Below are 17,985 nucleotides of genomic sequence, written 5' to 3'. Positions count from 1 at the left end.
AGCTCCGCCCCCTGGCGCTGTCGCGCACCGACGCGCGGATCCGCCTGGCGCGGCCCGGCCGCGCATGCGCCAAGTAGCGTCACCCATTCCCGTCACCTCACGGCTGGTGCTGCTGCGCCGGGGCCCGGCACCGGGGCCGACCTTTCCTCCCGTTCCCGTCCGTCTCCCGGAGGGAAGGGCCCTTCAACCTTGTTCGCAAGGGGTCCGGCTGCTGCCTGGCGGCCGCGCCCCTGCCCCTATGGAGGAGCCGCTGGCGCTGCACCCCGTGAAACTCTATGTGTACGACCTGTCCAAGGGCATGGCCCGGCGCCTCAGCCCCCTCATGCTGGGTAAGAGCACGGCGGGGGCACCGGGGCCGCCCCGGCAGCCGCACCCCGGGGGCTCGCGTTCCGCCACCGACCGCCGCGGCCCAGCTTTGCCGCGCCGGGAAACGGGGCCGAAGTCGCCGCTTCCTGCCGCGGGGGTCGCGGTCTCCGCCCGGTATCGTTCTCTCGAGAGAGCGGCCCGCCGGAGAAGGCTCCCTGAGGGCGCACCGGGTGGCAGCGGTGCCCGGCGGGTGCAGCACGGCTTGGCATGTGCGGGGTGGGCCCGGTGCTTGGGAACGCAGCGGGGTTTGGCCGCAGGATTCCTGGCTCCGCTGTCTTCGGGACGAGCTTTGTCAGTGCGGCAGATCCGGCTGCTCAGGGTCCAGCCCCTTCTCTCCCCCATCCGTCCCTTGCCGCTGTGCGGGTGGTATTTACTAACGGCGGATTAAAAGTGTTCCTTGGCCGCAGAAGGTCGGCGACAGCTCGGCTCCCGGCGGCTCCTGAAGGCAGGGATAGCTCAGCTCCCGACTCCCCGGCTGCTGTGGCAGGAAGGCTGAGCTGAGCCAAGGCGCCTGCTGTTGACAGGGTTACTGAGTTCGGACGGCTCCATGTTGTGGCGAGGCCGGGCCGGGCTGGGGATGTGCGGCCATCCGCCCTCTCCTTCAGAGAGTTCGGAGGAGCCTCTGCAGGTCTCGTCGAGACTCTCTGCGTTTCCAACCGAACCTGAAACTTAAGATGGAAAGAAAACAGGTTTTACTTGAAGTTTTGGAAGCATGAATTAGGAACGCCACAAGAGAGTGTTTTATACCTGTTACGAGTAGATTCTGGCCCATTTCAGACCAGCAGTCTGTGTGGGATGAGACTTCTCAACAGGCTCAGTGTCTGAACAAATGGCTCTGTGTAATCTTGTTTTACGGCTTGCTGGCATTCACTTTGCTTATCTGCCCTATGAGGAGATGCTGTGATTTCTTGCAAGCTTAAAATGAAAGCCCAGACAATTCTTAGCATCAGGTTTCATGCAGGTCAATGATAGGTTTGCAAAGTTGAGAAGAAAATAGTGCAGAGATCATGTGTGTTGTGTTCTGTTGGCCGGGACAGTAGCAACCACTTTGGGAAATGTGTGTTTCCTGCGCTGGATAACCTCAAAACTTTTTGTGTGGTCAGAGTTGCTTCAGTTGTAGCCTTTAGGGAAGTAGCTTTTCACCCGTCAGGTTAAACAGTCATGTTTTATCGTGTGCTAGGAGTTAGAAATCTTGAGATTACATGGGTGCATGACTTATTTCAGTTGAGTAGAATTTACCCACACTTATTTCAAAGTGTTGGTCCAAGCAAAGACTGTAGTAGAGATAAGTTGCCACTATCATTTTCTCCATGGCAATCTTCACACAGATCAAACAAAGGTTTTTTTAGCTCCCTTCTTACCTACAAAGTTAGTCTTGGGATCTTGCAGCTTTCTGAATTTCCACATAAAAACGCATAGTGCATGGCTTCATTTTTGGTGCTTTCCAATCTATTCAAACAGCAAGTGGAAAATTTTGTTCCTGTGGTATAGTTGAGTGGTAAATTTCTGGGAGTGTGAGCAGCGAAAAGGAAAGCTTAAAAACCTGACCACTTCGGGGTGGTAGAGGAAGTGCTGCTCGCTAGGACTGCCTGGTAACTGAGTTCAGATGTGTTCATGTGACCAGCTAGGCCTGCATGGTCACAGTGACAATCCAGATTGCAGAACATTAGAGATTGTGTGGATCCAGTGACGTGATTGTTCATAGAACAAATCATTCTTTCTTTCTTTCTTCCCTCGAGTTGTGTCTTCTGTGCATTCACACTCAGCTCTGTTCCGGATGATTTAGGAAACCTCCCCAAGAGCCAAGTGATTGAGACAATACTCCTGTTACTTCGTGCATAGGCCTTTTTTTCCTTGAAGAACAACAACAAAAAAACTCTTGCTATTTCTCTGTATATCAGCTTTCAGATGGTGTCTTGGTTTGGAGAGACAGGTATCTGCCAGGGAAAGCTGGAGCTCCCCCCTTGGAATGGAGAATGTAAACCCCCTCCCTCTAAATTACTGTAACTTTGCAATTAGGAGCTTTTAGGCAAAGATGTGGGAATAGGAATAACAGTTCTTTCCTAGGAATATTAAAAATACAAATGTAGTAGTACAAACAACCAAGCAAACAAATCAAGCAAAAATCTTAGAAACCCTGGCAGGGTCAGAACATCACCTGACACCCTGTTGGTCAGGGTGTTGGTGTCAGTCCAAATAAATCCTCCTGGAGTGACAGACGTGGTTCTGTTGGAAGAGAGGTGATTCTGTAGAGAGGGTCCAGTGGTGGCGAGATGAGTCCAGTCTTCCTCGTTTACTGATAAATCTGGAAGGGAGAGATGTTTAGCACAATTCAGAGCAGGCTTTAGAGTTACTTAGTCTTGTGCCTTGGGCAGTCTTTGTTTTTCTTGGCGAGTTTACTCTTTTTCTACCCAGACTGCTTTTATTATTCTTTCTTTTCTGTAGGCTTCCTGTAATTTAGTGAATATTCTGAAATATTCTTGACCAAAAATTGTAGTTCAGTTGCCTTTGATATCAGAAGCAGCACATTTAATTTTTATACTGCTCTACACTGCATCTTCTCAATAGCTGCTGTTAGTCCTCTCTCCCCCACTCAGTCTGTGACTACATTTGTCTGTTCAACTATGTGATATAATAAGAAATGTTGACCTGAATGCAGTAAGATTTCTGTTGCCAAGACAGAAAACATAATCCACCTGATTCTTGGAGGGTAAAGAGAATAGTTCAGCTCGCAAGTACTGATTTTGAAATAGATGTCCAAAGGCAGAGAAGTCTTTAAGGAAGATTAAAATGCTGTTGCATCATAGGCAATTAAAGAAAAATGTCTAGCAGCTCTCAAAGTTCTCCTGTCCTGTAACTGAGGTTATTGCTTTTGTGACTCACAGAGTGAGCTGGGAGCTTGGTTAGCCATAGCAGCTTTGGCTCAGTGTAGTGTAAATTAACGTTGAGTGGAATGGGAGTATGTTTTGGTTGAATTTTTTAAGTGGTGCATTCAGCCGTAGGGACTTAACAGCCCACAGGGAATTGGAGTGAAAGGTAACTGCTGAAAAGAGGTGCCTTCTGCTTGGTTCCATTTTCCCAGGCCAGCACGTTTCTCTGCTTCTTCTCCATCTGTTCTGAACAGTTTTTAATTGCTTCAGCGTGACAATCTATCAGCTTTGTTCCCAGCATTTACTGGGGATTTAATGAAAATCACGTGCATTACCCTCTCCCAGTACAGCCTACCGGGTCTCTCTGGGCACCTTAAGGAGAAGGGAATTGAAGCAGGCTCCTCCCTCTCCATTAGGTTTGGGGGTGGGTTTTTTTGTTTTGGGGTGGTGTTTTTTTGTTTTGTTTTGGGTTTTTTTTTTTTTTTTTTTTTTTTTTTTTTTTTTTTTTTTTTTTTTTTGATGGGGGGTGTTGCTGTTGGTTTTTTTGCTGCTGGTTTTTTGCTGTTGGGTTGTTTTTTTTTGCTTTGGTTGAGCACCCTGGTAGCAGACAGAAGAGAGTGCTTGACTAAGCGCTTGCCTAGAGTAATTTTCAATTCTAAAAAGGCAGGAATCTTAAGGGATCATCCTAGGGAAATTACAAAAATGTGCAAAGCAATGCACTGCTAGAAACACCCGTGTTGGTTGACCAAATAGTATTACTTCCAATTCCACAGGACGCCTGTTCACTACTTTTTTTTTTTTTTTTTTTTAGTCTTTTATGGTCTTCTGGGCCTTGCATATCCATTGCAGAGCACAGATACATCGTTAAGATACTGAGTTTCCTATTATTTCTTTACAGCTCAAAAGCAGGTGTAGATCTTGCACTGAGGGTTGGATGAATGGGGTAAACTAAGCGCCCGTCTGCACGGACAGTTCCTTCCCACATGTCTCAGAATTCTTCTGCCCTTCAGGATTATTTAATAATAATTTGGATTAATATACAAGTGCCACTTTCATTTGGTATTTAAAATGCACAGGAATAATCAACGCTGTTTGACCCTCAAGATTAATAAATTACTATGATGATAAAAAAGATTGGTGAGCATCTAATCTCCCTTGTGCTTGGCCTTCCAGACAAATCTAAGCATGGAAGTAATCCTGTTTGATTGTATTCTAAAATTATATGGGCTTGCTTCTTCGTTCAAAATACCCCTGTATCCAAACAATTACAGTCTCCTGAATTGATTTTACAAGAAACTAGTCTAACTACTTCATTCTCCATGTTCCTGTGACTAAGCTGAGGCTCCTGGAATTGTTTGTGTTCCATTTTTTCTCATAGGTTTCTGGCTCAGGGAAACACCAATAAATTATTTGATCTGTGAATGTTATAGAAAAAAATTAAGCAGCAGATCTAAAAACTTGTTTACTTGCTAGATGATACTCTGCCTTATCGAAAGACATTGAATCTTTTAAGACACTTAAGCACACAGATTTATGCTGAACTGGCATCTCCTCCCAGGTCCTAGTGAGTATGTTCAGGAAAGAGCCACAGAAGTTCATCAGCAAGGGGAAAATAAAAAAGTAAAATAGTAAATAAGCAAACAAAACCATCCCCAAACAAAAACAAGCAAAAAAACACTGAAAAATCATAGCGATCGTGTTTCTGAAGACTGACAGGCTATCCCCCTAAATTCTCACAAATATAACAGTAGCTTGTCATGGTCATGGTCTGTGACAATAACAAGGCAGCTTAACTCACATTAGCTTGGAATGGATGCAGATCAAACCAAGCTGATTTGCTTCACATTTACTTCAGGCTGAGCTGACACCTAGGCAGTTTCTCTGGAAGAGTTGATTCCTGATAGTATGGCCACATGCAGTAACTGTTGTATTATTAAGTGTGTATGTGTAAATTTGCACCGACCTTTCCTGTTCAACAGCCCCTGACCCTTGAAATATTTAAACAAGTTAGCATCTTGCTGTTTCCCTGTTTTTCCTGGGTAACAGAGTCACAGAAGAGGTAAGGTTTGAAGGGACCACTGTGGGTTATCTGGTCCAATCTTCCTGCACCAGCAGGGTCATCCCAGGCACATTGCACAGAATTGTGTCCAGATGGCTCTTGAATATCTTTACCGAGAGCAACTCTACAACCTCTTTGGGCAATTATTCCAGTGTGTCATCACCTGTTCAGTAACAAAGTTCTCCTCATGTTCAGATGGCTCTTGCTGTGCCTCAGTTTCTGCCCATTGCCTCTTGTCCTGTTGCTGGTCACCACTGGGAAGAGCCTGGATCCATCCTCTTGATACCCTCCCTTCAGATGCAGTAAGTGCCCAAAAGAGCATCATCCCATCAGGACACTCCTGTTCTGTGTTACAAGCATGGCATCCTTTGGATTAGCTTTACTGCAAGTATCGAGTGAAGACTTTTGCAGCTCCAGTAGAAATTAGTGGAGAATGGGACTTCTCTATATAGTAATAGACAGCCTCAGGTTACCAGTGAATGGCTTGGTTTTGGTGGCAGTACCAGCACACAGTTCTACCCACGTTGCAGTGGCCACAGCAGTCTGGAGTGTTGTGGGAAGGAGTGGAAGAACAGGAAACATGATATCTGCCAGTTTCCTGGACAGTGTTTGCAATCCCTTCTTACAGTCCACTCAATTAACTATGGGATGTGAGCTCTATTGCACTGGAGGATTGTTTGGGGAGGTTCATGGCAAGCTTGAGCTTCTGGTTTTTAAGCTGGACAGTGCTGCCAGAAGCAGCTTTATTGGAAAGCATTGCTGCAAGGCCCAGATACAGCTTGTGTCAGCACTCACAGCAGTGCTGTAGCCTTGCTTGGCCATGCTGTTGGGGCTGTCGTGTATATCAAGCATTCAAAGGCTCTGGGCAAAATATTTTGTGTATAGTGGGTAATGTTGAGCAGAAAGCAAAACATAACTGCTCAGTGAAGGCTGCCCTGACTGCTCTACCAGAGCTTATCATCAGTGGTGATGAGTTGTCACCTGTTCTGTGCAGTGTCTGAGTCTGGGAGAAAGGGCAAGAAGAGTCATAGAGGAGGATCCCCATCAGAGGCAAAACTTCAGGAGGAAGATGACTGTGTCTGTGAATGTCTGTACAAATCCTCTTACATGGCATACAAACAACACTGAGATTCTTGCTGAGCAGCAGGAGGGGGAGCTGCCTGAGTTCCTCAAAAACTGATGGCTGTTGGTTTATTGCCCTGTGGTTTAGTTTGAGTTGAAATGACAACAGCGAGCTGTGAAGCCTGAGGTCCTGCAGCAGCTTACCAAAAGTTCTCACTCTTGGATGTCTCTGGGTGATTCATATGTGGCCAATAATGGCAGGTTTCTTAGGCAGGGGATTCCCCGTGTGTGGCAGTGTTTTCATTGAAGACACCTGCATTGCCTCTGACCAAACACAGTCCACCAGTGGAAGAAAGGGATTATATTTTGTCTGCAGCAGGCTGGAGAGCTACCACAGATGCTTTATTGTCAGCAGTGCTGCAGATACGGTGTGTGTTTTCCACAGTGCCAGCTTGGCTAATGACTTCTAGGAGCCAAGGAGAAATAGTGGGTTTGCAGCTTCATTAAGATTTTCAAATCGGTGTTGGCACAAACTGACTGAGCTGAGCAGCCACAGACAGACCTGCCTTGTGAAGATAGGCAGCTTCACTTGCCAAAAGCTGTCTTATAGCCTCTGTTGTTGCCCTGGCAGTTGCTGCCTTTGGACTGCTACAGACTTGTGTAGCAGCAAACATTGGACTGCAGTCCAAAGCAGAGTCCAATTCCTGAATTCTGCTTGGGTTTTGTACATGCAATCAGACAATTACGTTGATGAATAGGGACCTCTAGAAGTCCTGCTTAAGGTAGAGCCAACAAGAGCAAACTCTTCAGAGCCCTGGACAGCAGAGTTCTAAGTATCTTAAAGGGTGGAGATCCCATATGCTTTCTGGACTCCTGCCCCAGTGTTTGACCACCTTCATAACAAATGTTTTCCCTGCTTCCTACTGAACTGTGAATTTCCCATTTTCCAGCTAGCACCTGTTGCCTTTCACTGTGCATATCTGAGTAGAGCAAGGGTTCCCTTTCATCCATACCTGTTGGGTACTTGTAGACAGGAATACAGACTCTTGGCTTTTTCTTTGTGAGGATGAACACACAGCAGTTTTCTCAGCTCTTCTTCAGTATAGTAAGTCCTCCAGCCTGGTATGTCAGTGTCTTTTGTACTGTGGGGATCCAAAAGGGGACACAGCAGTCCAGATGTGGTCTCACAAGTGTCAAACTGGAGGACAGAGTCACCTCCCTTGAGCTGCGGGCTGCAACCTTGTTACGGCAGCCCATTGTGTAGCCTTTGCTGCAATATTTTCAGGTAGGTGTTGTAATTGCACAAGCAGGTCCTGGCAGCACCTGTGACATTGTCAGTATCTACTGTAGCTCTTTCACCTGCATACAGAATCTAGGTACAAGGTGGCAACTCTCTGGGAAGTCTTTCGTTACTGTTTGCTGCAGGTGTGTGTGAAAGTCAATACTAGGATGTTCTCTTTCAATTTAGCATGCGAAGAACAGGCAGAATTCTAATGCTGCCTTTGAAATGGTTTGTTTCTCTGCTCTGAAGGATAAAGTTCAAGTTTCTAGTGAAAAAGTTACTTATCGTGAGCAACTGTGTAATAATTTGTTAATAGATACACGGAAGGCTAAATGGGCAAAGCCAAAGGGTGGAGCCAACCAGAGGCTACCTGTGGTGCAGGGCCAATGGGTGCTGGCAGCTCTGGAGTGCAGGGTGAAACCTCTCACGGGGAGAATGTGGAACAAGGGCCAAAGGATTACAAAGTACAACGGTGGGACAGGCTAAAGGGCCAGCAGATGCTTCTAAGATACTGCAACACACTGTTCTACTTGTGTCATTTATTGCCACTCTCTTTTGGCCTTCATCCTACTCCAAGCCTACGTTTCTGTGTGATGGGTTGACAGGGAATGTAGTTGCTGCCTGGCTGTGATCCATGGGAGTGACAGATTAGTCCACCTGCTTCAAAACTATGTGTGCTCACTTCAGCTGATGTCTCTGTTGTCACAACAGCCTTTTCCCTGCCTCTGCTCTTCCATAACCCTCATCTGAAGCAGATACCTATTTTGCTTCAGACTAGAGTGGAAAAAATGTGTTAGGGATTGCTTTTTCTTGTGGCAGAGGAGTACTCAGTCTAGTGCTTGGGTTCAAGAGAGTACCAAATGTTGGCATGCACGCAGTTTTTCTATTCTAAATCTGCTTTTTGGGGATTATGCACCTTATTCAGGAAATAAAGTTATATCACATCTCCCACAGAATGCACTGGTTCCCTACAAGCTCCCAAAAGGAGGGTACCAGGGACCAAACCTTCAGGTTATGATAGGTAAAACAATTGAGCCTAGAGCAGTAAAAGCTAGTGATCTTTTAGAAAGAGGTTTAATCTTGAGATCCTGCCATGAAAAATAGAGAGGTTTAGGTCTTCTACTTCTAGGGAACTGGAAACACATTTTAAATGGGACCTTTTCTCTCAGACACAATCATATTATTAGTGTAGTGGTGCCTGAAGCAAGTCTTTGCTGCTCTTGTGCAAAACACTGAGCTTTATAACTTGTATAAATTTCAGTGCTGTACTTTTCTACCTCAGATCCCACTTAAACTAATTTTTAAGGGCAAGGGGAGGGAGGGAAAGGAGGAAATAGTGGAATACATTATAGAGGCTACCACCACTGATCATATGTTTGTCAGACCTCTTATGAGTTACTGAAAAAGACAGCTGAATACAGTCTGCTGGCCAGCTGCCTGCAGTTACTAAATCTCTCAAATTCAACTCTTCTGCTCCTGATTAAATGCTTTAATTTTAGGAAAAAAGCTTTTTTCTTGGTGTGTAGAAAAACACCTAAGGAAGGTAAGCACCAGCAGGATAGGATGGCATTGCAACCTCTCTGTCAAGAAGGAAGAAGTTCAACAGTGGTGTGGATTGAGTAGTTATTTTAAAGAGATTCTAGATTTTTTAGAAGCAACCCTGGATTAAATCTTTGGTGTTGCTGTCATAGTGAAATAATAAGCATGGTTCTTAAGTGATTGACAAAAAGCAGGCTGAAACCTGGAAAATACATTGCTAATAACTTTTCTTTTCTCTGCATACAGGGAAACAGCTGGATGGCATCTGGTAAGTGACTAGATTTAAATTGCATAATGTGTGTAAAACACTGGTGTAGGAAGTAGTTTCAGTATGCAGTTATATATGCTTCAGATCTTAAGAACATTTTGTTGTGGAAGAAAGACAAATGGCACTTTTTGTTTCTGAATACAGATTGGCAGTAAGATGACATACAGTCAGGTGCTAGTTAAACCACTCTGTTCAAAGCTCAGTGGACCCCATGGAAAAGGGTGTTGTTAGTAGTTCTTGTGGTTTTGTGCACCTGTGTACTTTTTCAAGGGTAAGATAGTGTCCTTGTCCCAAGCAATTTGTCTTACAATTCTAGGCATGACCAAACATGAGAGTAAAAGAGTGGGTGGGAAGAAGGTATTACAGGATCAAGTCTTCTGTCATGTAAGAGCAGTATCTACATTCAGTCACACAAAAAAAAAACCCCTAATTTCCTGTAATTCATACCAAGAATTTTGATACCACATGAAGAGGTCTTGTTCGGTTTTTCCTTGTCCATCCATTTTCCTCTCTACTGATCCATCTCCAGTGGTTGTCTGACCAGCTTCTCAGCCAGGGAGAAGTCTCTGTCAGTGTGGTAGCAGGGCTAGTTCTGTCTCTGAGAGCTCACCTCACCCTCAGCCCATTAGCTGAGAGAGGCTCAAGCCTGGGCTCTTAGCTAAACCTGTTCTTTCCTAACTGCTTGCAGAATTACAGTAGGCTTGATAACCATTGCTTCCATATCCATTCATGTCCCAGCAGATCCTGTTCCCACTCACAGAAACACATTGCCCTTTTTTTTCAGTTATTCTCTTCATTATGTCCTTGAGATCATAAATTTAACAGTGATTTATGTGCTAGGCTATTTACTTTTTTTCCTTTCTTTCAACTTTTTTGTTGTTGTTGTTGTTGTCTGTGGCAGGCACACCTCCATAATAGTCCATAAGGATGAATTCTTCTATGGCAGTGGAGGAATCTCCAGCTGTGCTCCTGTAAGTTAAACTTAATTTTCTGATCATTTTTATCGGGTTACCTGATCAGAATTGCTTGTGTTACTGTCTTTTAGAAAAGCAGCAAAAGACTTCTAAATTCAGACAGATGCTGAAGCCAGCTGCTTGTCATGGTTTCTCAGGGTACTGAGGGTAAAGGGAGTGTGGACAGTGGGTTTCAATTTAAATTTAAATTTAAATCAGTTCAAGTTGGGGGGTTGCTTCTTCTGGTAGAGTCTATCTATCCAGAGCACCATTTGCAGCTGGTTTGCCAGAGTGGCACTTTGTCCAATTCTCTATTATTAAGTATTACATGCAGACTTCTTAAGAGTGAAAAAAAGCCCCAAACCATAGTGTTTTCTTAGACCTTTTTGTTCTTAGAGAGGTAAAATGGACGGACTGTGTTTCTAAAGCAGAATTTTACCATAGCTAAGAGCTTTCAGCCCAAAGAGCCAAATTTACCGGCTGAAATGGAAGTTGCATGTTCCTTCTCATTCTCTTGAGTGCAGAGCAAAGAAGGCCAGCAGGGCTTTTTGCTTGACAGACATATCAAAAGTTCCATCTTTTGTGCCTGGACAAACCATAATAGCTTTATTCTGTAGAGTCTTCCAAAAGAGTTCAGCCTGATCATTTGACAATATCTTCTGGCTGTTCATTTTTACAGGGAGGGACACTTCTTGGCCCTCCAGACACAGTTGTTGATCTGGGGAACACTGAAGTCACTGAAGAAATTTTTCTGGAATACCTTTCCTCTTTGGGGGAATCTGTGTTCCGGTGAGTAACAGCTTGTACTGCAAAACCTGTATACCAGAAAGGTGCAGAAGGGAGGAAGGTGTTATGAATCCAACCCAGCTCACAGAGCTTCTGTCTGCTTACTCTCTTATTTGGTACTCTTCAAATATGGACTGGACTGATGCACCAATGCACACAAGGAGCTACCTTCAAAGCTGGGAAAGCATTCTTCTGGGAAGTCTTCCACAGTGTTTTTTGTAAAATTGAATAATGGCTGAAATGCTTTTAAGAGAATCACCAGGGAAAATGAAATCTCTCAGTAAATGGCAGTTTGCCCAGTGAGTCATAGGTAGTCACTGTAGTAAAGCTGCCAGTTTTCACATGAGTAGAAACAAGGTGTTGACTGTTAAAGAGTCTACTCTGCTTCTCACAAGAATAGGAAACCACAATATTTAGTGTTCTGGCTGTCTTTCAGAGTCAATAATTTCCTGTTACTGCCACTTTCTCGTTACTGCTACTGTGGTTTTAATTGAAAAAACCTGACCTCACCTATTCTCCCAAAAATGGTTGTATTAAAGTCCCTGATAAAATTGAATTTGAGGGTGATTTGATGCATGTATTTACTTATTTGCACTAGAACTCCTTGGAGTGGGGGAGGAAGTGCTAATGTAAGATGTTCTTCATTAAGGGTATAAGTTTTTCTGCTTGTAAGATTTATTGCTGAATCTGTGGGGTTTTGTTTCAACTTCTTTTCTGCGACACAGAGGAGAGTCTTACAACCTCTTTGAACATAACTGCAACACCTTCAGTAATGAAGTGGCACAGTTTCTGACAGGAAAAAAAATCCCTTCCTACATCACTGACCTTCCATCTGAAGTTCTTGCCACGTGAGTATGGATGTCCCTCCTCTCTGTAGCTGCTTCATGCTACAGAGGTTTAAATGCTTAAATGTTTAAATGCTTAAACATTTGACAGAGCCAGCAGTACCAGTTTCTGATAGATCTGTCTGAGAACCAGCATAAGATTAAGGAGAGTATGCAATTTCCTTTACATCAACACTTGTAACACTGTATGGCCAGAGCTAACTGGCACTGGTGTTCCAAAGAAGACAGGAGAAGGTGGTTCTTCTGCCTTTAACTTAAACTAGCTATTTTGTGATGGTCTTTAAGATGTGACCAGACAAGCTTGGAAAGTTTCAGAAAACAGTGCAAGGGTTTTTTTTTTTTTCCTCTTGGACAACAAGTATCTGTTAAAAGTCCTTTTTCTAAGCATAATTGCAGCAGAGGTGTCAGTTTGCTTGTGAACAGGAAAGGGATTTAATAAATCCTTAAAAATTTAATAAATTTTTTAATTAATGCAGCAATTTTAAAACTATGATTGGGTGGGAAAAGAGGATATGAAAAAAAGGAAACGAAGAATTCCTGCCTGGTAATTCAGATGATTTTTTTTTTAAACTCTCAGCTAGTGAGGATCCCAGTAGGATGATGTGAGCTCCATCATTTAGATCTTACTTTTCATAACAATGGTATTTGTTATTGTTATTATATAACATTTGTTATTATATGTTATATAATAACATTTGTTATTATATGTTATATAATAACATATGTTATTATATAACATATTGTTATTATATATATAACATTATTTGTGATAGATGTGTCTTCTACCCTGGACTCTTAGCACTTCATATCTCTCAAAATCAAAGTTTGTAACAGAGTGAGTCTTACTGAAAGGCAAACCAGGTGCTACAGGTTGCAACAGAAACTATTGTGGGAGTGTTGAACCATTGTCTTTAAAGGAAGCTAGAGGCTATTCTTTTGGCAGGCCTCAATATTGATGTACTTAGTGGAACACTACAGTTGCATAACAGGGATTTTGTTTGCACACTTAAGTAGAATGAATTACTGAGAGCTGGTATCATACAGTGTTACGTTAGAAGTCTAGGCATGTTAGGACTCAGAACTACCTTATATAAAATCATGTTTAAGTTTCTTAGTTATTGAAGAGTAAGTTAATAGGTTAGATTAGTTTGCTTTAGTTTGTAGTGGAAGTCTTTTCTTCAAAATTGCGTCTAGAATGTTGGTTTGATTGCACTCTAGGAAGTGAGTGCACTTCAATGGTAAATGGGAGTTGTTGACCAAATAAACTGTTTGAGACGTTTATTTCTTTACCTTCTCAGACCTTTTGGACAAGCTTTAAGGCCCCTCCTGGACTCCATCCAGATCCAGCCACCCGGAGGAAATACCTTCAGCAGACATAATGGACAGAGCTAGCAGGAGTGACCCAGTGTGCCCAGCCTCACCAGGCCTCTTCCTTTTTAAACATGAATCTACCAGATTTCTATTTCATAATTTCTCATGAGAATTAACTCTAAAGAAGTTACAAGACAAGTTTTAAAATTTCCTGGGGAGAGAATTTATCAGGGTGCATGTAAGACAGTGCTACCAAAAATACTGCCATAATTTCTAATAGTATTATACTAATTTATAAAGGCTGTCTTGTCCAAGTAGGCTGACACTTTCTACATAACTCCTGTGCTGGTAAGTGGAAATCCATTCCATGAGCATTCAACGGCCCATTACACAATTTGAAGTAAATAAGGGGATGTCCTGGCCATCCCTTGCAGACTTACATCTCTCTGTCTTGTCAGTGCCTCTGTTATGGGGGTATTTGCTGAAATCTAGCAGGAAAAGCAGAGCAAGTATTGGTAGCCTAGGAAGTGAAGGTGTCCCAGGATTAGTCTGCATATTTCACTGACATTTGCTCAGGGGAAGAGCTGAACTCATCTGATCAGAATATTTGCAGTGAGCACAGGTGTATGGGAAAGGTGATGAAGCTGAACCATGTGTCAGTGGCACACCCAGCACCTGAAATTCAGTGGGATTTGCTGTGGTGGGAGGGAACCTGGAGCTGAAGGTTACCACGAGCCTTGTAATGTCACATCCGAGAGTTATGGGAAAGAACCAGCTGAAAGAACAGAATCTCGTGAGCAGAAGTGGTAGAGACAAATTTCAGGTGATAGTAAAATGAAATGAAATGTTTCCTTTTCTCACACATAAGCTTATCAGCATATAGACAGAACCTTGTTAATGCATAAGAACTATGTTTTCTTGATTTGGGTTTGTTGTTGTTTTGGTTTTTTTCCCTTGCAAAGCCAGAGTTACAGTACAGTAAGGCAGGAGTAGCATGGCAACTGCATGATAATACCAGTTGGACCAATTCTGCCTTCAATATCCAATTGCAGACACAGTAGGAGTTCCAACTTTCATTTATAGTGCTGCTCTTTCCAGAGCAGTCAAGCACGTCAGGGCTCTCTTTAAGAGAAATCAGTGCTAGGTCTCCCCAAATGTAAAGAAAATGAGGAAGAGAAAAATTAAGCTTTTCTGTGGAACAGCTGATTTTCTTTGGGTACATGCAGAAGCAGTTCTGTCCTTAGATTAACCTTTGATTATATCAATACTGCATCTTCTAGTTTAAGATTTTTAGAGCTTTGCAATTATTTGCAGTGGGAAAGAACAAGGAGAATGAAAAAATAGGCACAATGTTTTTTTTTCATGCATGTATATACACTACTTTCCTGACCAATTTTGTAGCAGTTACATTTAGAAAGGAATATCAGAAAGACATCAGACTAACCCCAGAACACTGCTGATGCTCTGTAAATGGGGATTGCACATCCCAGATGCTGCCAAATAAGCATCTATGCAAATGTACAGCCCTTTGTCCAGTGCTTTGTTGTGAAAAGTATTGCTGCAAGTTCAGTCCTGCATCTCAAATTTCTTCCACTGGAAACTTCTTACATACCTAAAGGAGATGTCTTTCCTCTGATGGGTTATTTCTCCTAGAATAATGCAGATTGATAAATTTATCACACTATTACTCTGTGTGGACTATAACGGTTTGTCTTTTTGAGGGCTGGGAATAGAGGAAAACTGCAATTTTGTCACTGTCAAATACTCTGTTGCCCTGCACCTTGTGGAGCCAGTACACAGCTGAGAATAGGGTATTGTCAGGCCATTCTGCTATTTCATGTTCACCTGCTCTCAGTGCACAGTAGTGGCCCCTGCAGCCCAGAGGCTTCTTTTCCTTGTCATTCTTGGCTTGTGCCATCAGTTTCTCCCTTAAGCATTTCATTTGATGCACTGGACTCGGAGATAACTGTAGCAGTTACTACAGATGGCTTTATACAAAAGCTTTCAATCTTTCCCCCTCCAAGCGTCCTGTGTACAGAAAACGTTCTATGAAAGTCAGTTATGAGTACCTTTTGATGCTCCTGGAGGAAGGATTGGTGTTTGGTTTTGCTAAGCCATAGCTTAGTTTTCCTGTCTAGTTATATGTGTTATCTCCAGTCTTTTCCCATACATGTTTGTGAAGAGTAACCAGCCTTTCATCTTAATACACACATGACTGTGCCACAAAATGCTGTAGATCATGTAAGAGATCTTGGAGCTTCCTCAGTTGAGCAGGTACACTCGAGCTGACAGTGCAGACCAACATCTTGGTGTGCTCGTTTGGTACCTTTAGTTTGCCTTTCCACAAACTATCGCTTCAGGCACAGCTGCCTGTGATGGAAGCACTGGTGCCATGGTTTCTGCCCCACACACTTAAACGGTGAGGATATGCCATGTATGTCCACCACTTGGATGTCCTCAGCCTAGTTCCTGCTTGGCTGCCTACTTCAGTATGTTTTGCATTCTTTTGGGGCAGGAAATAAAAGGAAAATGTTCACCCTGTGAATGCAAATTTACATTTTGCAATATGCCTTTTCCCCTCCTGAGCGGCTCCTTTGCAGAGATAATGCTCTTACTTTAAGGTCACTGGGTAAAATTTCACTCAGCCATATATTGTTTGCAACAGTGAAAGAGCTCCTGGGCTCAGGACCTACTCTTGTGTTTTGTGGCAAAAGAACTGTAAGAGGAAATCCTCTTTGCTTGGTCTTACTGGGTAATGAGACCCTGGTACCCTGTAGGACTCTTAAGAAACCTGTTTTCTCCAAAGATGGTTATGTGTAAATTGCAGTTCTGTTCCCTCAATGTGCCACCCAGCTGAAAACAAACTAGACTGAGAAGTGTATGTAAATGTGATGAACTTCAGGCAGCTGATGGACAAAGGGGCAGGGTAACTGGACTCCTGAAAGGGAACAGGACCCTTCTTCCCACACTTACTATTCTGTCTTGTATTGCTGAGGTTCTCCCGTGCCATTTTAAAAATGTAAATAATGTCTTTAGGCTGAAAGTGATGTTTTGATTTACTTGTGGGGTTTTTTTTTTTTTTCTATTACAATAAAAAGAAATACAACACATTTTTCTGATTGAATGCATGTGCCCACATTCATTCAGATGCCCCGTGCATCTGACCATTAGTCATTATCTTCACTCTGGTCCTACTTGGGAAGTGCAGCATGAGAAATTGTCCAAGCCAGTTTGTGCCAGGTGCTGTTACTGGAAGTAGTGGTGGCAACTGCCCTTTGCTTGAACTGGCCAAAGGCAATACTCTTACTTAAGTTTGGGAAATTTTTTCTACTCTAAGTACCACAGTATTTAAAACCGTACTCCTGAGGCTTGACACAGCTTGGATGAGGTGAATGAAGATGTTCTGTTAGAACAGGTTTTGTTCAGCCCTTGGTCATCTAAGACTGCAGGTTTGAAATGTCAAATGTCTGCTGTTGAAGAAGCCCAACAGAGTTTTAACAGGGGGAAAAAGTATTTTCCTGACTGCCTTGATGCTACTTTCAAAAGGGAAAAAAGCAGTAGAGTAAGAAGTAGACTTCATGACTGGGTTCCTCTGGAGCATTAGAGGGCATATTGGGGAGGATTATGTAGCGCTGCCTAAAATATCTGGCTCTGGAGAAGAAATTAATTCTGCTTGGTTCAGCCTTCTGCATGCTTATTGATGGCATCCAAATGATAAACCACACAGTTTGCTGTTTGTGTAACAGTCTGTATCAACGCAGTACAGAAGAAGTCTTGTAACAGAAGGGGATTGTAACAGAGATGTGTGATTGTGGTGCGTTTGGCTGTGTTCTTCAGATGTGCTGGTTTGCTACTGAGTACTAGTACTGGTCCCACAAAAAATACCTGGAAACAGATATTTTAAATTTTTTTAAATACTTCTTAAAAATTACATTTTAAAATGAAAAGGAAAGCCTTGACCTTAATGGCAGCTCTAGATTGAGTGTAAGCCAGTGCTCACAGTCGCTTGCCTTGTAAACTTCAAACAAAATTTCCTTGCCTTTCCTGCCGGTAACAGATTTTTTTCCTGACAACAGCTGCTGCCTATCCAAGTGGCAATCAAGCAAATGTATCAGGAGTGGTTGGAGCGCGAATTATTCAGTAACTGGAACAGCCACAGTGGCCCTGTTCTCAGAGCTAACCTGGCTGAGGGAGCAGCCACAGTTGTAGATAGCTGTGTACTTCAGCACAAGGTGGGTTTATGCTCCCAGGGAAACCAAGTTGTCCCAGATCCTCACCGGTTGATATCAAATGGCCATCAAGGTGCTTCCTGGGAGAGGCGTTTCGACATGAAGAGACTCCCCAAAGGAGCAGGACAAACTGAGAAGGCACAGCAGGTAGTTCATGTTTCAGGAAGTTCTCCTGGGTAGCATAAAGCTGATAGTACTGCAGGGAGTGTGAAAATGTGAATGCTGTCCCGAATTTTGGCAGACCACCCAATTCTGGAAAGTGTCTCGAGGTGGTACTGCTGCCTTGCAGCACAGAGATGAACCTGAGCCTGGAGAGAGCAGCTCCCACTTTTAGGGTGCCCCACAGTAATGTCGGTGCAAGAGGCATGAGCTGCAGGTAGGAGCACCCAGGAGACAAGACCATGGAGAAACTTGG

General features: G+C 43.4%; 1 protein-coding gene across 1 annotated transcript; it reads left to right on the top strand.

Moving 5' to 3' along the window:
• The first annotated feature begins 91 nt into the window (after positions 1 to 91).
• On the top strand, positions 92 to 16,451 carry DESI1 (desumoylating isopeptidase 1). Its single transcript, XM_066319789.1, has 6 exons — positions 92 to 329; positions 9,425 to 9,446; positions 10,348 to 10,417; positions 11,079 to 11,188; positions 11,911 to 12,033; positions 13,329 to 16,451. The coding sequence occupies exons 1-6, from the start codon at positions 239 to 241 to the stop codon at positions 13,420 to 13,422; spliced, it is 510 nt and encodes a 169-aa protein (XP_066175886.1). The 5' UTR covers positions 92 to 238; the 3' UTR covers positions 13,423 to 16,451.
• Positions 16,452 to 17,985: the final 1,534 nt, after the last annotated feature.

Source organism: Sylvia atricapilla, chromosome 5 (assembly GCF_009819655.1).
Source record: "Sylvia atricapilla isolate bSylAtr1 chromosome 5, bSylAtr1.pri, whole genome shotgun sequence".
In the NCBI taxonomy this organism is placed as follows: domain Eukaryota; kingdom Metazoa; phylum Chordata; class Aves; order Passeriformes; family Sylviidae; genus Sylvia; species Sylvia atricapilla.
Note: the sequence above shows the minus strand (reverse complement) of the source record. Positions and strands in the feature narration are given on the sequence as shown.

Bases quoted from the DNA above. Each gene is read 5' to 3' on its own strand.
- DESI1 (XM_066319789.1), top strand. From the start codon at position 239: ATGGAGGAGCCGCTGGCGCTGCACCCCGTGAAACTCTATGTGTACGAC. The intron at 9,447-10,347 runs GTAAGTGACTAG...TGTCTGTGGCAG, and splicing joins AAACAGCTGGATGGCATCTG to GCACACCTCCATAATAGTCC. The intron at 10,418-11,078 runs GTAAGTTAAACT...TCATTTTTACAG, and splicing joins GAATCTCCAGCTGTGCTCCT to GGAGGGACACTTCTTGGCCC.